The sequence below is a fragment of the Barbus barbus genome, assembly GCF_936440315.1.
Source record: "Barbus barbus genome assembly, chromosome: 12".
NCBI lineage: Eukaryota > Metazoa > Chordata > Actinopteri > Cypriniformes > Cyprinidae > Barbus > Barbus barbus.
Window position 1 is genome coordinate 11,187,583 of NC_136740.1, and position 19,333 is coordinate 11,206,915.

General features: G+C 34.3%; 1 protein-coding gene across 1 annotated transcript; it reads left to right on the forward strand.

Moving 5' to 3' along the window:
- The first annotated feature begins 5,744 nt into the window (after window positions 1–5,744).
- Window positions 5,745–17,658, forward strand: stk31 (serine/threonine kinase 31). Its single transcript, XM_079429445.1, has 25 exons — window positions 5,745–6,196; window positions 6,287–6,314; window positions 6,394–6,446; window positions 6,666–6,761; window positions 6,832–6,903; window positions 7,471–7,629; window positions 7,743–8,059; window positions 8,461–8,626; window positions 10,128–10,253; window positions 10,625–10,737; window positions 10,828–10,984; window positions 11,208–11,333; window positions 11,881–12,063; window positions 12,210–12,326; window positions 12,513–12,632; window positions 13,525–13,656; window positions 13,859–13,960; window positions 14,668–14,748; window positions 14,960–15,085; window positions 15,440–15,559; window positions 15,661–15,747; window positions 16,016–16,165; window positions 16,305–16,430; window positions 17,243–17,311; window positions 17,391–17,658. Exons 1-25 carry the CDS (start codon window positions 6,191–6,193, stop codon window positions 17,493–17,495), a joined length of 2,937 nt encoding a protein of 978 aa, XP_079285571.1. The 5' UTR covers window positions 5,745–6,190; the 3' UTR covers window positions 17,496–17,658.
- The last annotated feature ends 1,675 nt before the right edge of the window (window positions 17,659–19,333 follow it).

Here is a 19,333-nt window from a genome sequence, read left to right on the forward strand (position 1 = left end):
CTTCTTTATGAGCAGTTAAAGAATATACAATTGCCCCAAAATATATGCTGGTCATTGCAAACAAAATATCAAAGTGGGGAAAAAATAGCACAAAAAATTATATGAAACACAAGTTAAGAAGCGCCAAAACTTTCGAATCAGTGTTTTGAGATGATTTCAGTAAATGAGGCTTCCTACAGCTGATCAGTGAACTCATGAATGAGCCAGTATAAAATGTAATATTGTAACTGATCTCGAGTCACTTTTATAATTAAAGTTGATCAAATGTAATAAAACATGTCATTAAACACATTTTACTGAGTTTTTGCTTGTTGCATTCACAAGGCTTTAACCAGATGTTCTAGAGAGTGTGGAATTTTGAGTGCTTTGAATCATTTTGAGAAGTCACTCTTTGATTGATTCTTGATTGAAATTTTAAAAGGACAAGCATTTTTCTAGTAATATTTCACAATAATGTTATGTCCATTTATAAAATAATTTACTACTGTTATACTAAAAATTCATGCTTACTCCTGTGCGATGTGGCCAAAATGACCAGCAACAAGCAATTTGTATTTTGTATGCAATGAGCACCAAAATGGAGCGTGACACAATACAGCCAATCAGAGTCTTAAGGGTCCAAATCAACAAAATCTAATGAGAAAACAGTATTTTATGAGGTGAATTCCTACAATGTGGTTCATAAGAACACATGATTTTTAGAAAAAGCATGAAGTTCCTAAATGTCAGTGGGGCGTATAGCAGATTGTATAAAAACATACGTACAAGACAGCGGGAGTTCAAACGAATTAGTTATCAATATATGGCTATCAAATAGTTATGAAATGCCATGAGATTGTGTTGGTCCAAATACTTTTGGGGCCACTGCTCATCAATGTTTGTAACATTTATTTGAGACAGCTTACAAAGACGCTTGAAGAAAGAAACAACCCACAATGACTTGCTGATCGCCAGCTTTATTACCGTAACTTATGTTCACACACATACACCAGAACATTTATGTCAGCACGTTGCAAATCTTGCAGATGTTACTGAAAACCTGTCTAACACTGCCAGCAAACAGAAGAGGCCAACAATACAAGTGTCTCTTTGTAGACCATGGGGCTGTGGTGCCATAAAGCAACTGTGTCCTGCCTCAATCCCTGTCTTCACACATCCATGTCAGCCGCCAAGATCAGGCGAGACCCTGGCTTGCGTACTTTGGAGGCCGGAGGTTATATAAATGAACATCAGAGCCACTGTTCACACTCTGGTTCTGACCAGCAAAACTGTTAAAATGCCATGTCTGCACCTCTCGCCATCCCTTGCTCATTCTCAGATAATCGCTCTGTTCTTATGCCTGGAACTCCACACCTCAAATGCATAAGAGGAGCCCAAAATCTTTTCAAAGTGCTTCTATCTAGCATTTTTTCTCATGTAATGCATTAAGAATTTATCAGCATATCAATTAATGGAAGTTTAAAACCTACGTACATTTCAAACCTATACAAATGAGGCATGGTTAAAATAACATAATTGCATATACTTTTGATTAATGACCAAGAAGTCTTAATTTCATATTTTATATTACACTTCTCAACATTTGAAAACTTTGCTTATTTCTAGGTTTTACAGACAAAAATTCTTATTAATGGACACTGCAATACAACTGATCAGTTGTAATGCTTGGACTTTTGTAGAGATCTTGCACCTCCTTGTGGTCTGATGTAACTGACAGCACCTGAAAATCACTCGTTATATGTTTTAGCCTAGATTTTCTAAATTGATTTCACCATGAAATTAAGGTTTAAAATAAAATATAAAATCACACACACACACATACACAAAAGAGTAGGAATGAAAAGGTACACATTTTCCAATAGACTGAATGAAACATCTTCACTCTCCATGCAAATGCTTCAGAATGGTGTCGAAGTATAATAAGTATAATAATAATAATAATAATTAAAAAAGAAAAACAAAGGCCATTTTCTGAGGTTGAGGGAGAGTTCTTTCCCCAGGTGGAGAAGTTCAAGTATCTTGGGTAAGGATGGAACGTGAGATTGACAGACGGACTGGTGCAGTGACAGCAGCAATGCAGTCGATGTACCAGTCTGTTGTGGTGAAGACGGAGCTGAGCCAAAAGGCGAAGCTCTCGATTTACTGGTCAATCTATGTTCCTACTCTCACCTATGGTCATAAGCTTTGAGTCATGACCGAAAGGACAAGATCTTGGATTCAAGCTGCCGAAATGAGCTTCCTTCGGAGGGTGGCAGGTCACACCCTTAGAGATAGGGTGAGGAGCTCTGTCACACGGGAGGAGCTCGGAGTAGAGCCACTGCTCCTCCACATCGAGAAGAGCCAGTTGAGGTGGCTCGGACATCTGTTTCGGATGCCTCCTAGACGCCTACCTGGGGAAGTGCTCCGGGCTTGTCCCACCGGAAGGAGGCCCTGAGGAAGACCCAGGACATGCTGGAGGGACTATGTTCTACTTCCCCAAAAGTCCATAATTCCTCTTAACAATTTCCTGAAAATAATGAATTTCATGTAGATATCATGAATACATACATACGTGAATATCTTGGAAATATTGTTAAGGTTTTTTCTTTTGTTGATTGTAATAGTTTTATTTGTTATATTATATAGTTTACAATATTTCATATTATTTATAATATAATATTATTTCAGCATTATATGATGCCCTGAAAATAAATCATTAAAATGTTTTAACATTAAACCTGGCTAAAATACGAGTCTTTTATCCATAATACCGCTTTCTCCACTGAAAAAGTTGTCTGATTCAGGAGGGACGAAAAAATGCACAGATCAAGCATCACTTACAAGCGAAAACAGTCCAAAACAGCTCTAAACAAATATGTCATTGGATTTTATGTATGAGGACAACAGGAGACTTTTTAACTGGAAGAAGTATTATTATAAATTATGGATTTATTCTAAATATTGTCTCAATAATTGAAAAATAAATTGTTAGTGAATTCAAGTATCACAATATTATAATGCATGAAAATTATACAGCTGGATATTAAATTAATTGATATTTATTGTGTTGTTAAATGGTGTTTTTAAAGATTTATATTAAGTGAACTAGATGAAATATCATTGTAAAAAAAAATAAGAAATAAGCATGCACAATTAAAAATTCATTATTAGCCTGAGACTGATACAGTACTGATATATTGTGCATCCATAATTCCATAATGGTTTGCTGAAGTACCATGTATTTCACTATTGTGGGTTTGTTCATGCGCATGCACATTTTTGGGCCTGCTGGAAACTGACAGCTTCTCAACTCTAAAAAATGTGTACCAACATGCAAGTCACTCTCTTTTCTTAAGATTAAGACCATAGTTCCCAAGTATGCTTTTAAAGGTACATAGCACCTTAATTATGGACACCATGTAAAGAGCAGATTAAGTGCTGGGAGACTTTTGTACCAAGAATGGCTCGAATTTGCTTTTGAAGAACTGCGATCTCTTCTTGAAGTTCTTCTCTGACTTTGGCAATAATTAGGCCATTTTCATGGCCAGACCAGAAACAGAGCTGGTAGTTTGAGTGCTGTTATAAGATGCTTTGTTAGTCTGAATGAATGCCTGCATGTGGCTGGCCTGATTTGAGATGTTGGTGTAAAAGACATTTATGTTATTCTTCCTGCCAATTTGACTTCTGAGAGGTTGTAAAAGATCTGTGGAATAGTTTTTTAATTTATTTGTCAATATTGGTTATTTAATTGTGCATACTCCTTTACCCTGTTTTTATAGGGCTGTCAAATCAATTAATCGCATTGAAAATAAAAGTTTGTGTTTACATAATATATGTGTGTGTGCTGTGTATATTTCGATGTATATACAAATACAAACACATACATGTCTATATTTAAGAAATATATGTAATATTTATTCGTATTTATATATAATATAAATCATATGTGTATATAAATCGTATGTGTGTGTGTGTATTTATATACATACATAGAAATATACACAGTACACACACATATATTATCTAAACACAGTTTTTCCCCCTGATGTGATTAATCGCGATTAATCGATTTGACAGCCCTAGTTTTTACTTAATTACTTAGATTATCTTTGCTTAAGCTTTAAAAACACAAATAATACAATAACACAGTTAAATATGATCTTAAGTAAATTTCTAAATAAAGTTTATTTGTTCATACAGTACATTATAATGTTGTGATGCCTAAAATTATGGGTTTTATAAAATATATACAGTATTAACATCAGTATTTTAAAAAGGATTTTAATATTGGTGCATCCTTATAAATACATCTTGAATTATTTTAATTAATGTTCTTATTGAAAATTGTCACAAAATGCCCCACTTCTCTGGTTATCAATAAGTCATTCACAATAGGAACGCTTACATTAAATTCATATAACAATGTTAGAGATTACTTGCCATTTCCAGTGTAAAGATCAGTTTCTTCTTTCAGTTTGTTGAGAGAAAGTGGAACTGGGTGACTAGTGTCAACACCCACAGACATCTCAGAAACCTGCTGCATGCTGCTACAGCAACAAAAGTCTGTGTCATCTTCCCGCTTCACGATGTCCACACTGAAGGAAGATGAATGTGGAGGTGGACACATATAGTTACGAATGCTCTCAAAAGAGAATTATTTTACGTTTGTCCTTACAGTTCATTGATAAAACATTCATATACAATATTAAACAATCGGCTCAACCAGTAAGTAGGCCTAACATCTGGAACAGTACTTTGCTCAATAGCAGATGCTTGTTACAGAACAATAAACAATGTATACTTGCCATTTTCATCAAAAAAAAAAAAAAAATCACCATCTTGCAGCTGCTCAGGTGTTAGAGAAACTGGGCTCTAAGGACCAAAAGCCCCTGACTTCTTCTGCTGCACATTGCTAGAATGAATGTGTACAGTACAAATGGTTGTAACTCTGTATCATACTGTTTGCTTACTCGTCTAATATTACTATTATGAGAATAGTAAAAATGTTCACATAGTTTGACATTTTATTAAAAAAAAAAGTATTGACAGTTTAGTTTAGAGTTATATTTAGTTTAGTTAGAGATTTATGTTTCTGCAAACTGCGAGACAAGAGTTAGATGTTGTACATGGGTATATGAATAATTTGCCCCAAAAACTAAATTCAGTAACTATTTATTCTCCTTAATGTCGTTCCAAACTTGTATGACTTTATGTTTAGCAGAAAGTTTAGCAGAATACTCATATTTTGCTGACAAAATGCATTAAAAAGTAGTCCAGATAAAATGTATTTAAATTGGGTTGTGTATTATCATTTATATTGTATCAAACTGACCTCGGAAAAAACATATACCCCTGGTTTCATAGACTAGGCTTAAACCTAGTCCCAGACTAAAATGTAATAAACTTGAAAGAAACTTGCACTGATCTTAAAATATATATATCAGTGCCTTTGTTTTGTGTCAAGATGCACACCAGTAATGTTTTCTCTAAGTCATATTCATAAAAATTACTATAGATATCATATCAAAATAACCACTATAACCTAATAATGAATGGATAAGTTAAGACTTATTATATTATTTACAGGAACATAATTTATTATATTTACAGGAACATACATAATATTATTATTTTAATATTATTTAAATTAAAATTCAGCCATATAGCCTATTTATGCGCACATTGCTGTTTATTAAAGTTGTATCAATAAGAAGCTGGATATCAATAAGCCTGTTTGATTTCATGCATCAATAATTGGCTCATTCAGTTCTCAGCTGATTTGTGAAGTTAGTTCAGATCGATTCAAGTGATTCATTGAAAAGATCCGACTTCGAGTTGTTCCAACAAAGACGAAATTCTATTTTATTTTTTTATTAAGGTTCGGATTAAATTATTGATTTAGCTAAATTAATGCTATTTGTAGTTAAAATTAAAATATTGCCCAGTGGCAATATTAGCATTAAAATACCCCGTGTGTGCTACTACTTAGAACGACATAACACTAAAGCTACAAGATAACTTGACAACTAAGTTAATTAAACTTTAGTGACTTTCCTCATTCTTAAAACTGAACAGTTTGCATTATAACCAGTATATCTGTCGCTATACACAAGCAGTTTACAGAACATAACAGTTACCGCAATTGACCGATTTTGATCGATCTGTGGACTAACGTTAGCAGGGACATTTCAGTTGCAGGTCGCTAACTTACATGTTGGTAAGACGACTTCATATTCAAAATAAAACTAATATTATCATTAGAAAGCTAAAACTTCTAATATAATGGCTGCCATGTTGTTGACTTTAGGTAAATCTCATGGATCAGTCGGAGAAAAGTAAGTTGCCGTTTTTTTCTGGTGGTACCCTTCAGCTAACTTAATGTTTGAGCTTTGCTTGTTGTTTTTATTGATCCAGTGGAACTGGTGGTTGTCACTCATGTTGTGGATGCCATTACGTTTTGGGCTCAGGTAAGCTTTAATATTTACTGTTTACCAAGTTAATTTGACATGACAGAGTTGGGTAACTTAAACGTCCCCTTGATGTCAGATTGAATTGTTTGCTATTGTTAGTTTGAGTCAAAACTGTAAACTGTTACAACGTTTCTTTTAGAGTTGCTGGTTTTTGTTTCTAGTAGCTATAATTATCTAAAGTGTGCTTTTGAAATTTTTTGGTGTTTGTTTCATCAGAATGTGACAGACAAAATAAATGAGAAGATAAATGTTATGCTGACAGAAAAATGCCCCAGTGCACCTATACTCATGGGAAGACCAAGTTCACACAAGGCGAGTCAAATATGGTCAAATACGAAAGGTCAAAAAGGTTAGATCTGACTCTTTTCCATTTTCTCTGTAGGTCTATGGGGCACGATATTCAGAGGACAAGTGCTGGTACAGGTGTACGGTGCAACAGCAAACAGAAGACAAGGTACATAAAAAGCTGTATTTTTAAAAAACTGTTAAACTGACTCTTTTTTTGGGGGGGGGGGGGGGGGGGGGATACCTCCTGAACCAAGGCTGCTAAAAATACACCAAAGTGCACCACTTGTTGCACTCTTTAAGTGGTTAAAATGTATTTGTTTTGTTAGATTAGTTACACTTTATGATGAAATTGGTGAAATGCAGAAACAAAATACCCTGTTCAGCAGCAGTCAACTATGATTAATTTATTCAGAGACCAAAAGCATCTGCTATTTTGGTTTTGGTTTCCAAAATAGTGAACAGAACTATAAGATGATCAAGTAATTTTATTATAGCAGCCTGCCTAAAACAATATACATAGCATGATGCATGATCGGTTTAACGTTTTTATCAAAAGCGGTTTTCATTTCTTGAGGTGTAATTTTTATTATAGTGAACAAAGTAACTTTGAGGACTGCTAAATGACAACTTTATGAATAATTGGCAAAATGCAGAGCTGTTTTTCGATTGTTTTAACACTGATGTGATTCTCGCCGATATCACATATCAGGGTTTGCTTTGTCTTTTTTCTCAGTTCTACATTTTGTACATTGACTATGGAAATACAGAGATTGCCAGTCGGTCTGATTTAGTTGAACTCCCAGAAGAACTGCAGACAACAGGACTTGCAAAAAAGTACAAGTTCTGGGGCTTTCATGTGACAAGCGAGCAGGATTCCCCAATTTTTTCACAGGTATCTGACAAAACTGGACTGTTCTCCTATGAATGTGATTTTAAATGCATCTGATATTGGTTTATCATTAAATGTTTTGCTTTGACTCTCATACAACTGTGTTGTCACTATAGGGGAAGTCCTTTCTTCAGAATATGATTAATGGAAAAAAGTTGCGTGTCCATAAAAAGTCGGTTTGCTTTGATGGAACCATCCTGGTTGAAGCCTTCCAGGGGAATCTTGACATTGGTGAGGAACTGTTGAAATTCAAGTTCGCCAAAGTCAGTCTTCCAGGAAACAGGGAGAACTCCCTTCCCTCAGTAAACCTGCAGGAGCGCACAGGACTGTGGACCACCAGAAACGCCCCGGGGGAGTTGGACACACTTGGCTCTCCACTGGGATGCATGCCCAAATTGCGACCAATATTCTCAGACCAGAAACCTCAAATTAAGTAAGTTTTGAGACACACAGACAATAATATAGATTTACCTCTCTTTGTGAAAGTGCTTAAAGGTATAGTCGACTCAAATATGAAAATTGTCATAATTTACTTACCCTCATCATGTTGTTCCAAACCTTTATGCATTTTATGGAACACCAAGGAAGATTGGGACCTGAAACCATTTAATTACCAACATTCTTCAAAATATCTGTGTGTGTTCTACAAAAAATAAAAAATAAAACGTTTGAAAAACATGAAGGTGAGTAAATTATGACAGAATTTCCATTTGGGTTGAATATCCCTTAAAGGATAACCATTATATTCCCTTTAATCATGGCAGTGGGATCCAAATAATCTTCATGAAGATCTCTTGATGGATGTTCTGATTTATGAATCCATGTTTTTCCAAGTTTTAGGGAGCAGAAAACCACCATTGCTGTCCAGCCTGTGGAGAAACTGAATGCTGGTCAGGAACCTCTTACTGAGATCAAGGCCTCAAAGACTGATGTAAATGGACAGCAGTTGTGCTCTCAGGATACTGAACAGGTGCCGAATGAAACGGAGTCTGAACTACAGGTGGCAATTTCTCATTCTCTCAAATATTGTATTGAATTTCTTTTCTCACAACATTCACATCTATGCATTATAAATCAGTGGTTCTAACTGGTAGTTCACTTCTGATAGGGTTGTAGACATCAGACCTGTGAAAAACACCGTGACCACTCAATTGATACATTTCCCACCTAATGTTCAGAGGGATTTAGATGCTTTCGCCATTTGCAAAAGGAAAAGAATATACCCCTATCATTTGTTATTAATGTCAAAGGGTGTGCATACAGTTTAGAAAACAAACACTGTAGAAAGACAAGTCATCAAATTGAACAATTATATGAATTTCAATGCATTTGAAAATTTATTCAAATTAATATTTTAATTAAAATCATTATTTCAATGAGTGCGTTTGCTTTAGTTTTATGTTTATTTGTTGGCAATTGATGACAAACGCAAAACCACTGATTTAAACCATTGCTCAGCGTTAAAGATATTTCAAGAGGGAAACAAGTATAGAAAGTATATATATATAGTACTAATAAGTGGAATAAGGACACTTTTACAAATACAATAGTGTTCAAAAGTTTGGGGGTCAGTAAGTTTTTTTTTTTTTTTTTTTTTTTTTTTTTTAAGAAATTAATACTTTTACTCAACAAGAACACAATAAATTGATCAAAAGTTGGAATAAAGACATTTATCATGTTACAGAAGATTTCAGTTAAGATTTTGTGCTGTTCTTTTGAACTTTTTATTCATCAGAAATTCCTGAAGACATGTTTTCAGCATTGATAAAAAAGAATAAATTTTTATTTTCTGTGCACCAAATCAGCATATTATAATGTTTTCTGAAGGATCATGTGACACTGAAACCTGGCTTAAAATTTGTGAAAATTCACAATATCATTTTATTTATTTATATTAATTATATTATTTTCAAATGATAGTGTGCATACATTGATACTTAATTCTCATGATGCCGCATGTAAGAAATCACACTTGATTATATCATGAATCTCCTACATGTGAAAACCCTTGTGAGAAAAATAAGTTATATGAAACAAATCCTAGTGTAGTGTAAAATCCTTTTTTTTTTTTATTATTTTTTTTTTTTTACTAGTTTTAAATCTAGGTATGACCAAGTTGTTGTTTTTTTACAAGGTGTCTTTTAGGTCATACAAGATTTACACATGGATATTTATTAAAAGGTGAAGAACCACCATCATGCCTTACTTGCCAAACTAAAAATGACTGTGAAACACATTTTATTGGATTGTACTGTTTTTATTGTAAAAAGACAACGGAGGTGTCTATCTGATTTATTTAAAAATGCATCACCTGAATGTATTTTAGAATTTTGTACATCTGAAATATCTTTTATAACCTTTTGTTAATTGTATGCCTTGTATAATTTATTGAGAGATTGCCATGAAAATAGCCTTGATGGCGTTTAAAAGTGAATAAATAAGTAACATGTGAGAACATGCCTGAGATAATCTGTGACCGCTGTGCTGTTTTGCGTACCCAGAGGATGAGAGAGGTGATAAATGAAAAGGACATGGAGATCAAGAAGCTAAAAGAAGAAGGAAGTGCCATCCAGCAGCATGCATCTCTCCTGGGGCAGCAGTTTGATGAGGCCAAATTAGAGCTCCAGGTGCACTGAGCTGTTTCACACATTGGGGTGTTGATTGTTCAGTGTGTTTTAGGCACAGATTAATAACACCCACCTTATTTTATTAATTTAGAAAAATATGCACCAGTCTTGAATGTCCGAGGCTTCCAGTGTCATGTTTCCATTTATTTTTTTCGCTGTACAAAACAGCTCGTTTTGTTGCTTGATATTGCAGACTGGTACTATTAATGCATTATTGTAACTACAAACACTGTTTTGTAGCACAAATAGTTCTACAGTTTACTGCACTTCGTTGTTCTTCTAGTTATTAACCTATAGAGGAGTCGCACACATTCACAGATAATAGCTTTGTTCCGCAATGCAATATATGGATAAACATTTGTTCTTTAAAGACACTGAAGGAGAGTTATGAAAAGACAAAGGAGACTGAACATAATCATCCTACAACAGCTGCAAACAGAATATCCCAGCTGGCTAAGAAAGTGGATACTTTGAGGAAACTGAGGCAAATTATTTTTTCTTCTTCCTACAATGTGTACTTCCTTCTACTTCTGACTTGATGTGTCTGACTTAAAATTGTTGATTTGAACCTCAGGGAGAGTAATCCATGCTCCACTGATGAAGATCACCTTTTAGAGTCTATCACCATCATCATGAACCACAGAATCTTAAAACCGTTGAGCTCAGAGAGGCTGGAGCTTGCGTGGAAAGCTTATGATCAAACCTTGGAGAATCTAAGAGGCTGTCAAACCGTGAGTAAAATTTACATTCTCCTGCTCAAATCAATGAATGGAATAAGTTTACATAAAGATGAATGTCATCTCTGTGGCTGAAAAAAGAGTTTTCCTTAAAAAGACTGTATGGAGAGAACTGTTCTTGTTAGAAGCCTCTCAACTGTATTACAGTTGAACATTCCCTGCTGTCTTCTGTTGACTGTGGCATCGCTTATCAGATTTCTTCTGTGTGTTCTGTCAGGTGGCGGAAGTAGAACCACTGGTGAACAGCAGGAATGAGGCCCGTGGTGCTCTCTTATCTGTTGTAGATGACTTCCTGCAGGAGGTGGACAAGCTACCAATCGGTGAACGCTTGGACAAGCTGAAGGTATGTAGTAAAGAAAGATACAAATGAGAATTATTTTAGTATTATTTATATACTGTTACAGTATATTTGTATTTTCAGCAAGTAATTTTGTTGTTATTTAGTCATTTATATTCGTTTTTTTTTCTCATTTCTATTTAGCTGTATTTTTATTTGAGTTTTATCCATTTTAGTATTTAAACTTTTTTTTGCAGTTTAAGATAAGTTAAAATTTTCCATTTAATATTTTTATGTATTATTTTTATTTATTTTATATTTATTTTATTTCAATATACAATTTTTTTTTTCTTGTTAAAAACACTTATACAAATATATCACTTTCTGAATTTCTGACAGAGATTGTTTTGTACGGAATTTAGTCAGATTAGGCCTCTACTTCTTGAGCCTGTCAGAGGCTGTGCTCAGTTCTGGAATCTCTTGTATTTCAGTTTCTTGTTTTCTAACTAATAAAGGTGTGCCCATAAATTAAAAAAACAAATACATAGTATGTGAAGATTCACCTGCCAGCTTTTCATTACTGCATTTTGAACGGTGTCGTCTGCATATATAGGAAGTTGCATCCTCACTGACTGCAATATTTAGCTCTCATATGCTGGCGGAGCAGACCGAAGAGTGCTCTTTTGAGAAGTTCTGTGAGTGGAAGGGGCACAAACAACAGAAAATCAAAAATGTGCGAAAAACTACAGATGACGCTCTCCTTGCTCTTAGCTGCTGGGCAGCCAAGCTTAGCAAGGTACGTTTGCTAATGTAAACTTCACCAAATTCATGTCTCCTTTTATTGGTAGGGAATTATTTGGCTTTGAATTTAAATGGACAGACATGGTTTATAGTATCAAGAGACTTTATTTACTGCTCAGTAAGATGAAGCCTTTGTTTCAGTTTTCATGTTTGATGGAGAAAACGTCATTGACTGGAGAAGATGTTGCTGAAGGTGTGGATGAGATCCTGATGAATGCTGACAATGCCTTGTGTGAAGAACTCGATACTGAATTCTCTGTAAGTGTTTCTGTCCTGATCTACACATTTTTCTACGCTATGTCTGCGTTTCAGTGTGCGTTCTCTCTCTTCTGAGGGCACAACCCCCCAGGTCTTCTCCAGAGGGAGAAGTGCCATTGTTTGGGTAAAACAAAGCACACAATTATTGAATGGAAAAATGTTCCCAATTTTTTCCCCCACTTATAGGAACACAACGATCAAGAGAGAAAAATAGTGTTTAATGCCTTTCATAAAGCCATGCAGGACATCCAGAGAGAACAAAGTTTGTTAGAGGCAATCAGGCAAAAGTACGAACTCAACACGAAGGTAAAAGATTTGCTCTTTGGATTAATTTTGAAAAATTGATTCTATGGAGAGCTGATTTTCACTTTATGGAGATTCATAAAAATATACACTACCATTCAAACATTTTGGTTGTGTCAGTAAGAGTTTTTTTTGTTTTTCTTCATGTTTTTCATTGAAAGGCCACATTTATTTGATCAAAAATACAGTAAATCAGATATATTGTAAATAATATCACTAGTGCTGTCAAACAATTAATAGTGATTCAATCACGTCCAAAATAAAAGTGTGTACTGTGTATATTTATTATGTGTATATATAGATACACACTCATATAGTATATATTTAGAAAATATTTACATGTATATATTTATATAATTTATAACATATATTTAATATACAAATATAACGTATTTTTCTTAAATATACTTGCATGTGTGTGTATTTAAATATATAATAAATAGACACAGTACACACACATTATGTAAACAAAAGCTTATTTTGGATGTGATTAATCACGATTAATCGTTTGACAGCAAAAATTATCACAATTTAAAAAAACTGTTTGCTGTTTTAATAGATTTTAAACTATAATTTAAAACTATATATTCTTGTGCCACGTGATCCATCAGAAATATTTCTAATATGCTGATTTTGGTGCTCAAATAACATTTCCTAGTTGAAAATAATTTGGAAAAAAAAACTGCATTAATTTGACATTTTTTGTAACATTAAAAATTGGTTTATTGTCACCTTTGACCAATTTATACATACTTGCTGAATAGAAATAAGCATTTCTTTCAAAAAATAAAAAATAATGTCACTCTCCCCAAACTTTTTAACTGTAGTGTATACAGTGCATGATTATTTTCAGTGTCAGTTTTATTTAGTACTTAGTCATTTGTTTTAACTGCAGTTTAAGCAGGAAGTCCAGCAGTGGCAGAGCGGCCCTCCTAAAGCGGACGAGCTGTTTGCGGTGAAGAAGCACATCAGGAGCCTGAGATCTCAGCTGCGCTGGAAACTGGTGGAAGTCAGCTGTCTGGAGGAGGTGAAAACAGCCCTACCTAATGTCCTCTGAGAAACCACATGATGGGGCCGCAATTCACAAAATGAACATGGTGCTGGGAGCTCAGATGGACGGGGTCAAAATATTGTTTTATTGGTTTGATTTTGATTTGTTTATTAATTATTGTAACTTTGCCTGCTGTGTTACTGGAAATGGTCAGTTTATCAGTTTCAGTTTCCCGCAGGCAGAAGAACTCGACCTGCCAGAGATTCTTAAGAAGAAGGAGGAGATCGCGGAGACGAGAAATGCACTCTTTCAAGAAATCAGCCATGAGAAGAAGCAATATGTATGTTTAGATGTGTAAAAAGATCTTTCATATTCTGAGATACTGGGCTTAGATTCTAGCACAGACACAGTTAAGAATGGCAGTACAATACATTATTATTTATCTATGCAGGAGGTATGTACTATATCTAATATTGTGTTTATACCACAAAACAGTGGTTTGCAATGGGATAGAAATGCCAATGCTGAATTGTGTTATATAAAATGTATAATTAAAAAATGAATGTGCATAAGTGTTGTGAATTTGTTTTGTTGAAGGTTAAATTACTTAACATTTGTGAGCCTGGACCACAAAAGCAGTCATAAGGGTAATTTATTTTTTTAAACTTGTTAGGATAGGACAATATTTGGCTGAGATACAACTATTTGAATATCTGGAATAAGAGAATGCAAAAAATATATAAATATTGAGAAAATCGCCTTTAAAGTTGTCCAAATTAAGTCCTTAGCAATACATATTACTAATCAGAAATTACATTTTGATATGTTTACAGTAGGAAATTTACTAAATATCTTCATGGAACAGGATCTTTACTTTTACTGGCATAAAAGAAAAATGTATTATTTTGACCCATACAATGTATTGTTGGCTATTGCTACACATAGACCGGTGTGACTTATGACTGGTTTTGTGGTCCAGGGTCACTTTTAATTGGCAAAACGTTCCCCATCTAATACCTGAAATGTCCATTATATGTTGATGTGCAGATAGTGCTGTGTGACCTCATGAACAGAGGCTTTCCTGAGTTGCCATTGATCTATCCTGATGCAGATATCAATGGCTATATGGTGAGTACTTGTTTGTCACTACATACAAGCCTCTTAAGTTTTCTCTTCAAAATGTACAATGTTTCATTTAGCATGGTTTTATGTAAAGGAATTATACCAAATGACTAGAATAGCACAGTATGAGCATACTGTTAACTTTTCTTTTTGGGAATATTCACTGACTACAGAAAAGATATGTTAATGGTCTGTGAGCATTTAAAATTGCTTTCAGAGCTCTGCAGGACTGTTAATGAAGAGCTTGGACAGAGATATGTTTGATGCAGAGCCGATGAAAGAGCTGAGTGGGAGGAGACCTCTTCTTAGCACAGACTTCCAGGGACAGAAAGTAGTCCTGAAGGTTGGTTATAGCCCAGAATATTTATTTGCTTTGCTTTAGTCAAGGTACCGTGAGAATATATGTACACTACAAGCCAAGTGAGGACACCCATACTCGTTATGTATTTTAGCATGTCATTTATTCCTGTGATGTCAAAGCTTAATTTTCATCAGCCATTACTCCAGGTTTCAGTGTCACATGACATTGCATTGCATAGGCTAATTTAGTACTCAATGATCTATTTTAACAGTTTTTGCTGCTTAATATTTTGTGAAAACCGTGATGCATTTTTTTCCAGGATATATTGTTAGATATTGTATATCTTGTTGCTGTACATTGCTGAATGTTTCTGAAAGAGTTGAGGGTTGTTTGCAGTGCTATGCTGTGGATGAAGAGTCAGAGGCGAAGATGCTTGGACAATCTGCCCACTATCACAGAGCTCAGCAGCAGAATCCTGCCACAACTGTTCCTCTCCTGGCGCTGTTTTGCGGCAAAGTTCTCTTTCATCCTTTACTATACTAGATTCTCACTACCCATTTCAATGATGTTACAGCTCTGTGCCAGTGCATGCGTGAAATGTCTTCTGTTTTATCCAGTCTGATCCACTGGCATACATCATGGTACCACATTACTCTAATGGAAGTCTGAAGGCCATTCAGAAATCCTCCCCACTGTCCTCTTCTGTAAGTGCAAATGTGTTTGTCTGCACTGTAGTGAAGTTTGTCAGATTTACAAAATTCTTGGAAAAAACGTTTTTAATATTTATTGTAGATTTTTTCTTTTCATTTTATTTTTGATTTACTTAGAAATGTACTGTATATATTTTAATACCAAGCATTAATAGGAATAACAACCAGAATTTAAATTTTGGTGCTTCCCTGTACAGTTTGCAAACTTTTTTTTAATGCGAAAAGGTGCTTTTTTGTCCTCTGTTTTGTTGTTGCCACATAGGAGATTAGGAAGGTGATGAAGGGCGTAGCTCTGGGACTCCAGAATCTTCATGCAGCATCTCTTACTCATGCATCTCTGCATCCCAACAACGTGTTTGCCATCGGCCGAGAGAAAGGGATTGTTGGAGATTATGATTTCACAAAGACACCTGTAAGTATAATAAACAAAAAACAAACAAACAAAAACCCCAAGCAAATTCCGGGAAGTTTCATTCAAATTTGGGGGGGGGTTAAATTTTCTCAATTAAATTTTACAAATGAGTTTTTATATGATTATTTGTTTCTTATAGGAACAGAGGGTGTCTGGCAGGGGGATGGTGGCTGGTTCCATATGTCTGGTGGCTCCAGAGTTGAAGCAGGGTCAGCTGCCTTCCCCAGCCAGCGATATGTATGCCTTTGGAGGCATCATGCTCTGGGTAGAACTGTTACTTGCTTGCTTACACTACCATTTAAAAGTCTGGAATAATATATATGTGTGTATGTGTGTGTATGTGTATATATATATATATATATATCCCTAAAGAAGTATTTTTTTAAAATCAAAAATACAGTAAAAAGTAATATTGTTATAATTTAGACTTTTTTCTATTTGAATATACTTTATTCCTGTGATCAAAGCTAAATTTTCAGCATCATTATTTCAGTCTTTAGTGTCACATGGTTGTTCAGAAATCATTCTAATATGCTGATTTGCTGCTTAATTATTCATAATGATTCTTATTATTATCAATATTAAAGACAGTTGCTGCTGCTTAATATTTTTGTGGAAACCGTGATCCATTTATTTCAGGAGTCTTTTGTATGAATAGAAGGTTAAAAAGAACAGCCTATATTTGAATTACAAACCTTAACATTATAAATGTCTTTTTTACTGTCAATTTTGATTAAGAGTGGAGCAACAAAAATTCTGCTTTGCCATCACACAAATAAGTTGCATTTTTAAAATGTATTCAAAGAGAAAATGATTGTAATAGTATTTCACAGTTATTAAAATATTTAGTTTTTTATCAAAACAATGCAGTCTTGGTGAGCATATAAAATCTTAATTATTTCAAACTTTTTACCTGTAGTGTACTTATTTACCATTTTATATTTTCTAAAATAAAATTAATATGAATACAATTTTCTTGTATTCATAATACAGTATAAAAATACATTGTATATAAATATGTAATTATATAAAAAAATAAAATAAATCTGTTGGTAAAGGAGACTTGTTTGTTCACAGCTGCATGTTCCAGACTTCAGAACTCTAGAGAGAGAACATCAAAATGTAGAATTCTCTGGTTTGGGTCTGGTATGTGGAATATAAGAGCTGATAAATATTATTTTCTAATTATTACTCCAAAATGATTCAAACATCTATCTCTTGACAGGATGCCAGATTGCACAAGCTCCTCTCAAAGCTGCTGGTTTCCTCTACAAGACTGTCTGCTTCTGAGGCCCTAAAGGAAGACTACTTCATCACGGTTGATGTGTAAAAGTGAATTGTGTTCATGTTTACGTTCTTTGCCCTTTTTCTTTATAATTTGTTTCTAAAAAAAAGAAACCCAGAGGTGTATGTTTGTTCATTCCTCAAACCTTGTTTCGTGTTCCTGGAATAAATAAAAATAAGTTTATAAAGGCAGAAAAATCTTGGTCAATAACAAAGATTGTGCATTTTCTTTTGTTAGATGCTTGGTTTTTCCATTTTGTAATGTTTTATCCTGTTCCAGCCCAGATCCATGTCATTTGAAAGGCTGTCAGCTGTAGTCTCAGTCAGTGACAAGACCTTAATTTGAAATTGCCCCATTCGAAAATTGTCTTCTTGTAATTTTCTTTCTTTTATTTCATCTTCATCAAAACGTGACTCAAAAATGGAGTGCAGAAAAATGGACAGTTTGGCATGCTAGTGCATCTTCACAGAAATTATGAGTGTATAGTAATTTACTGTGTCATCAACAAATTAGTGAGAAAATAACACATTTTGATTAGTGTTTCGGGTACATGCGTTTGCGTTTACATGCAATCTCTGTGATTATTGACCTTGGATAGGTCACCTGGTTTTTCCAGTGTTGTTGGTACTCCACTAGCCACTGTTTCTTTTTTCTTTTTTGAACTCATCAATCCCGGCATTGATGAAAGTTACAATTTATGCCACTTAGGAAGAAGCTCATCAGGCTGAGATCTTAAGTGTTATGTAACAATGGTTTTCACTTATTGGAATTCAGACTACAGAGTTATTCGATATTGCTGCTATCTGTCGGGATGAGAGATTGGATGACCCAAGGTCATTTACTACAATATAGCACTATATAATATAAGGCTTTAACATTTTCTTTTGAAGAGAGAATTGTGACATACAGTCAATTCAATAAGTATTCAGACCCCTTCATTTCTCATATTTAAATTATTCTAAAATGCTTAAACTTTATCAGGTATTCAGACACATAAAGGAATAGTTCATTAGTAAATTAAAATTGTCATTTACTCTCATGTTGTTCTAAACTCGTATAAATGAATCATGTTCTGGAACATAAAAAGAAATGCTATTAAAAGTATTTTACCAGCATTCTTCAAAATAGGTTATCTTATTTTGCGTTCAGCAGAAGAAAGAAAATCATATCAGGTTTGGAACGCTGAGTAAATTATTATTATAGTCTATTATTTTTTTGTGTACTATCCATTTAACTAGTTAGTTAGTTGGTGTTTAAAGCACATTTGGCAAAGTGAGATCTGATGCAAGTCTGAATAACCTACTTGTTAGTTGCATTCAGGGAGTTTGAGAGTTTTCATGAGATCAAAGAGAGCTGCGCTGTCAATCAAACCCTCACATGAAATAAGTCAATCATCAGAGGAAGGTAAGTTAAAAAAACTTTTTTTGTTTTATACTAATCGTATATGTTGGTTCTAATAAAAAAAAACATATATATATATATATATATATATATATGATATGTAATTAATATAAATATATTTTCTATAAACAACATTAAGATCCAGTCTTGTCTTGAATTCAAAGAAAGTAATCGTTCAAAACTAGGCTGCACTTTCATTTTCAGCACCATGAATCATGTGAACCTCCAAATTATGTTGTTCCCTCTCATCATTTTGTGCTCATGGTCATTGCTGTGATGTGGATAGTGACAGTCACAAATGCATATCCATACACACCAGACACAGCCATCCCTGAAGAGGACATGAGCAGATACTATACTGCGCTGCGACACTACATCAAGCTCATTTGATTTTTAAAAAGTGAAATTAATCAATAAAATACAGGAAGCAGAACAATAGGTAGTCTTAGAGTGTTCAGTAAACAAGTTGAAATTAAGTTTAC

What these genes read in the sequence shown, in the direction of transcription:
- stk31 (XM_079429445.1), top strand. An exon ending in CATGGATCAGTCGGAGAAAA is followed by an intron (nt 6,315 to 6,393) that starts GTAAGTTGCCGT and finishes TTATTGATCCAG; the next exon opens with TGGAACTGGTGGTTGTCACT. An exon ending in GATACTTTGAGGAAACTGAG is followed by an intron (nt 10,738 to 10,827) that starts GCAAATTATTTT and finishes TTTGAACCTCAG; the next exon opens with GGAGAGTAATCCATGCTCCA.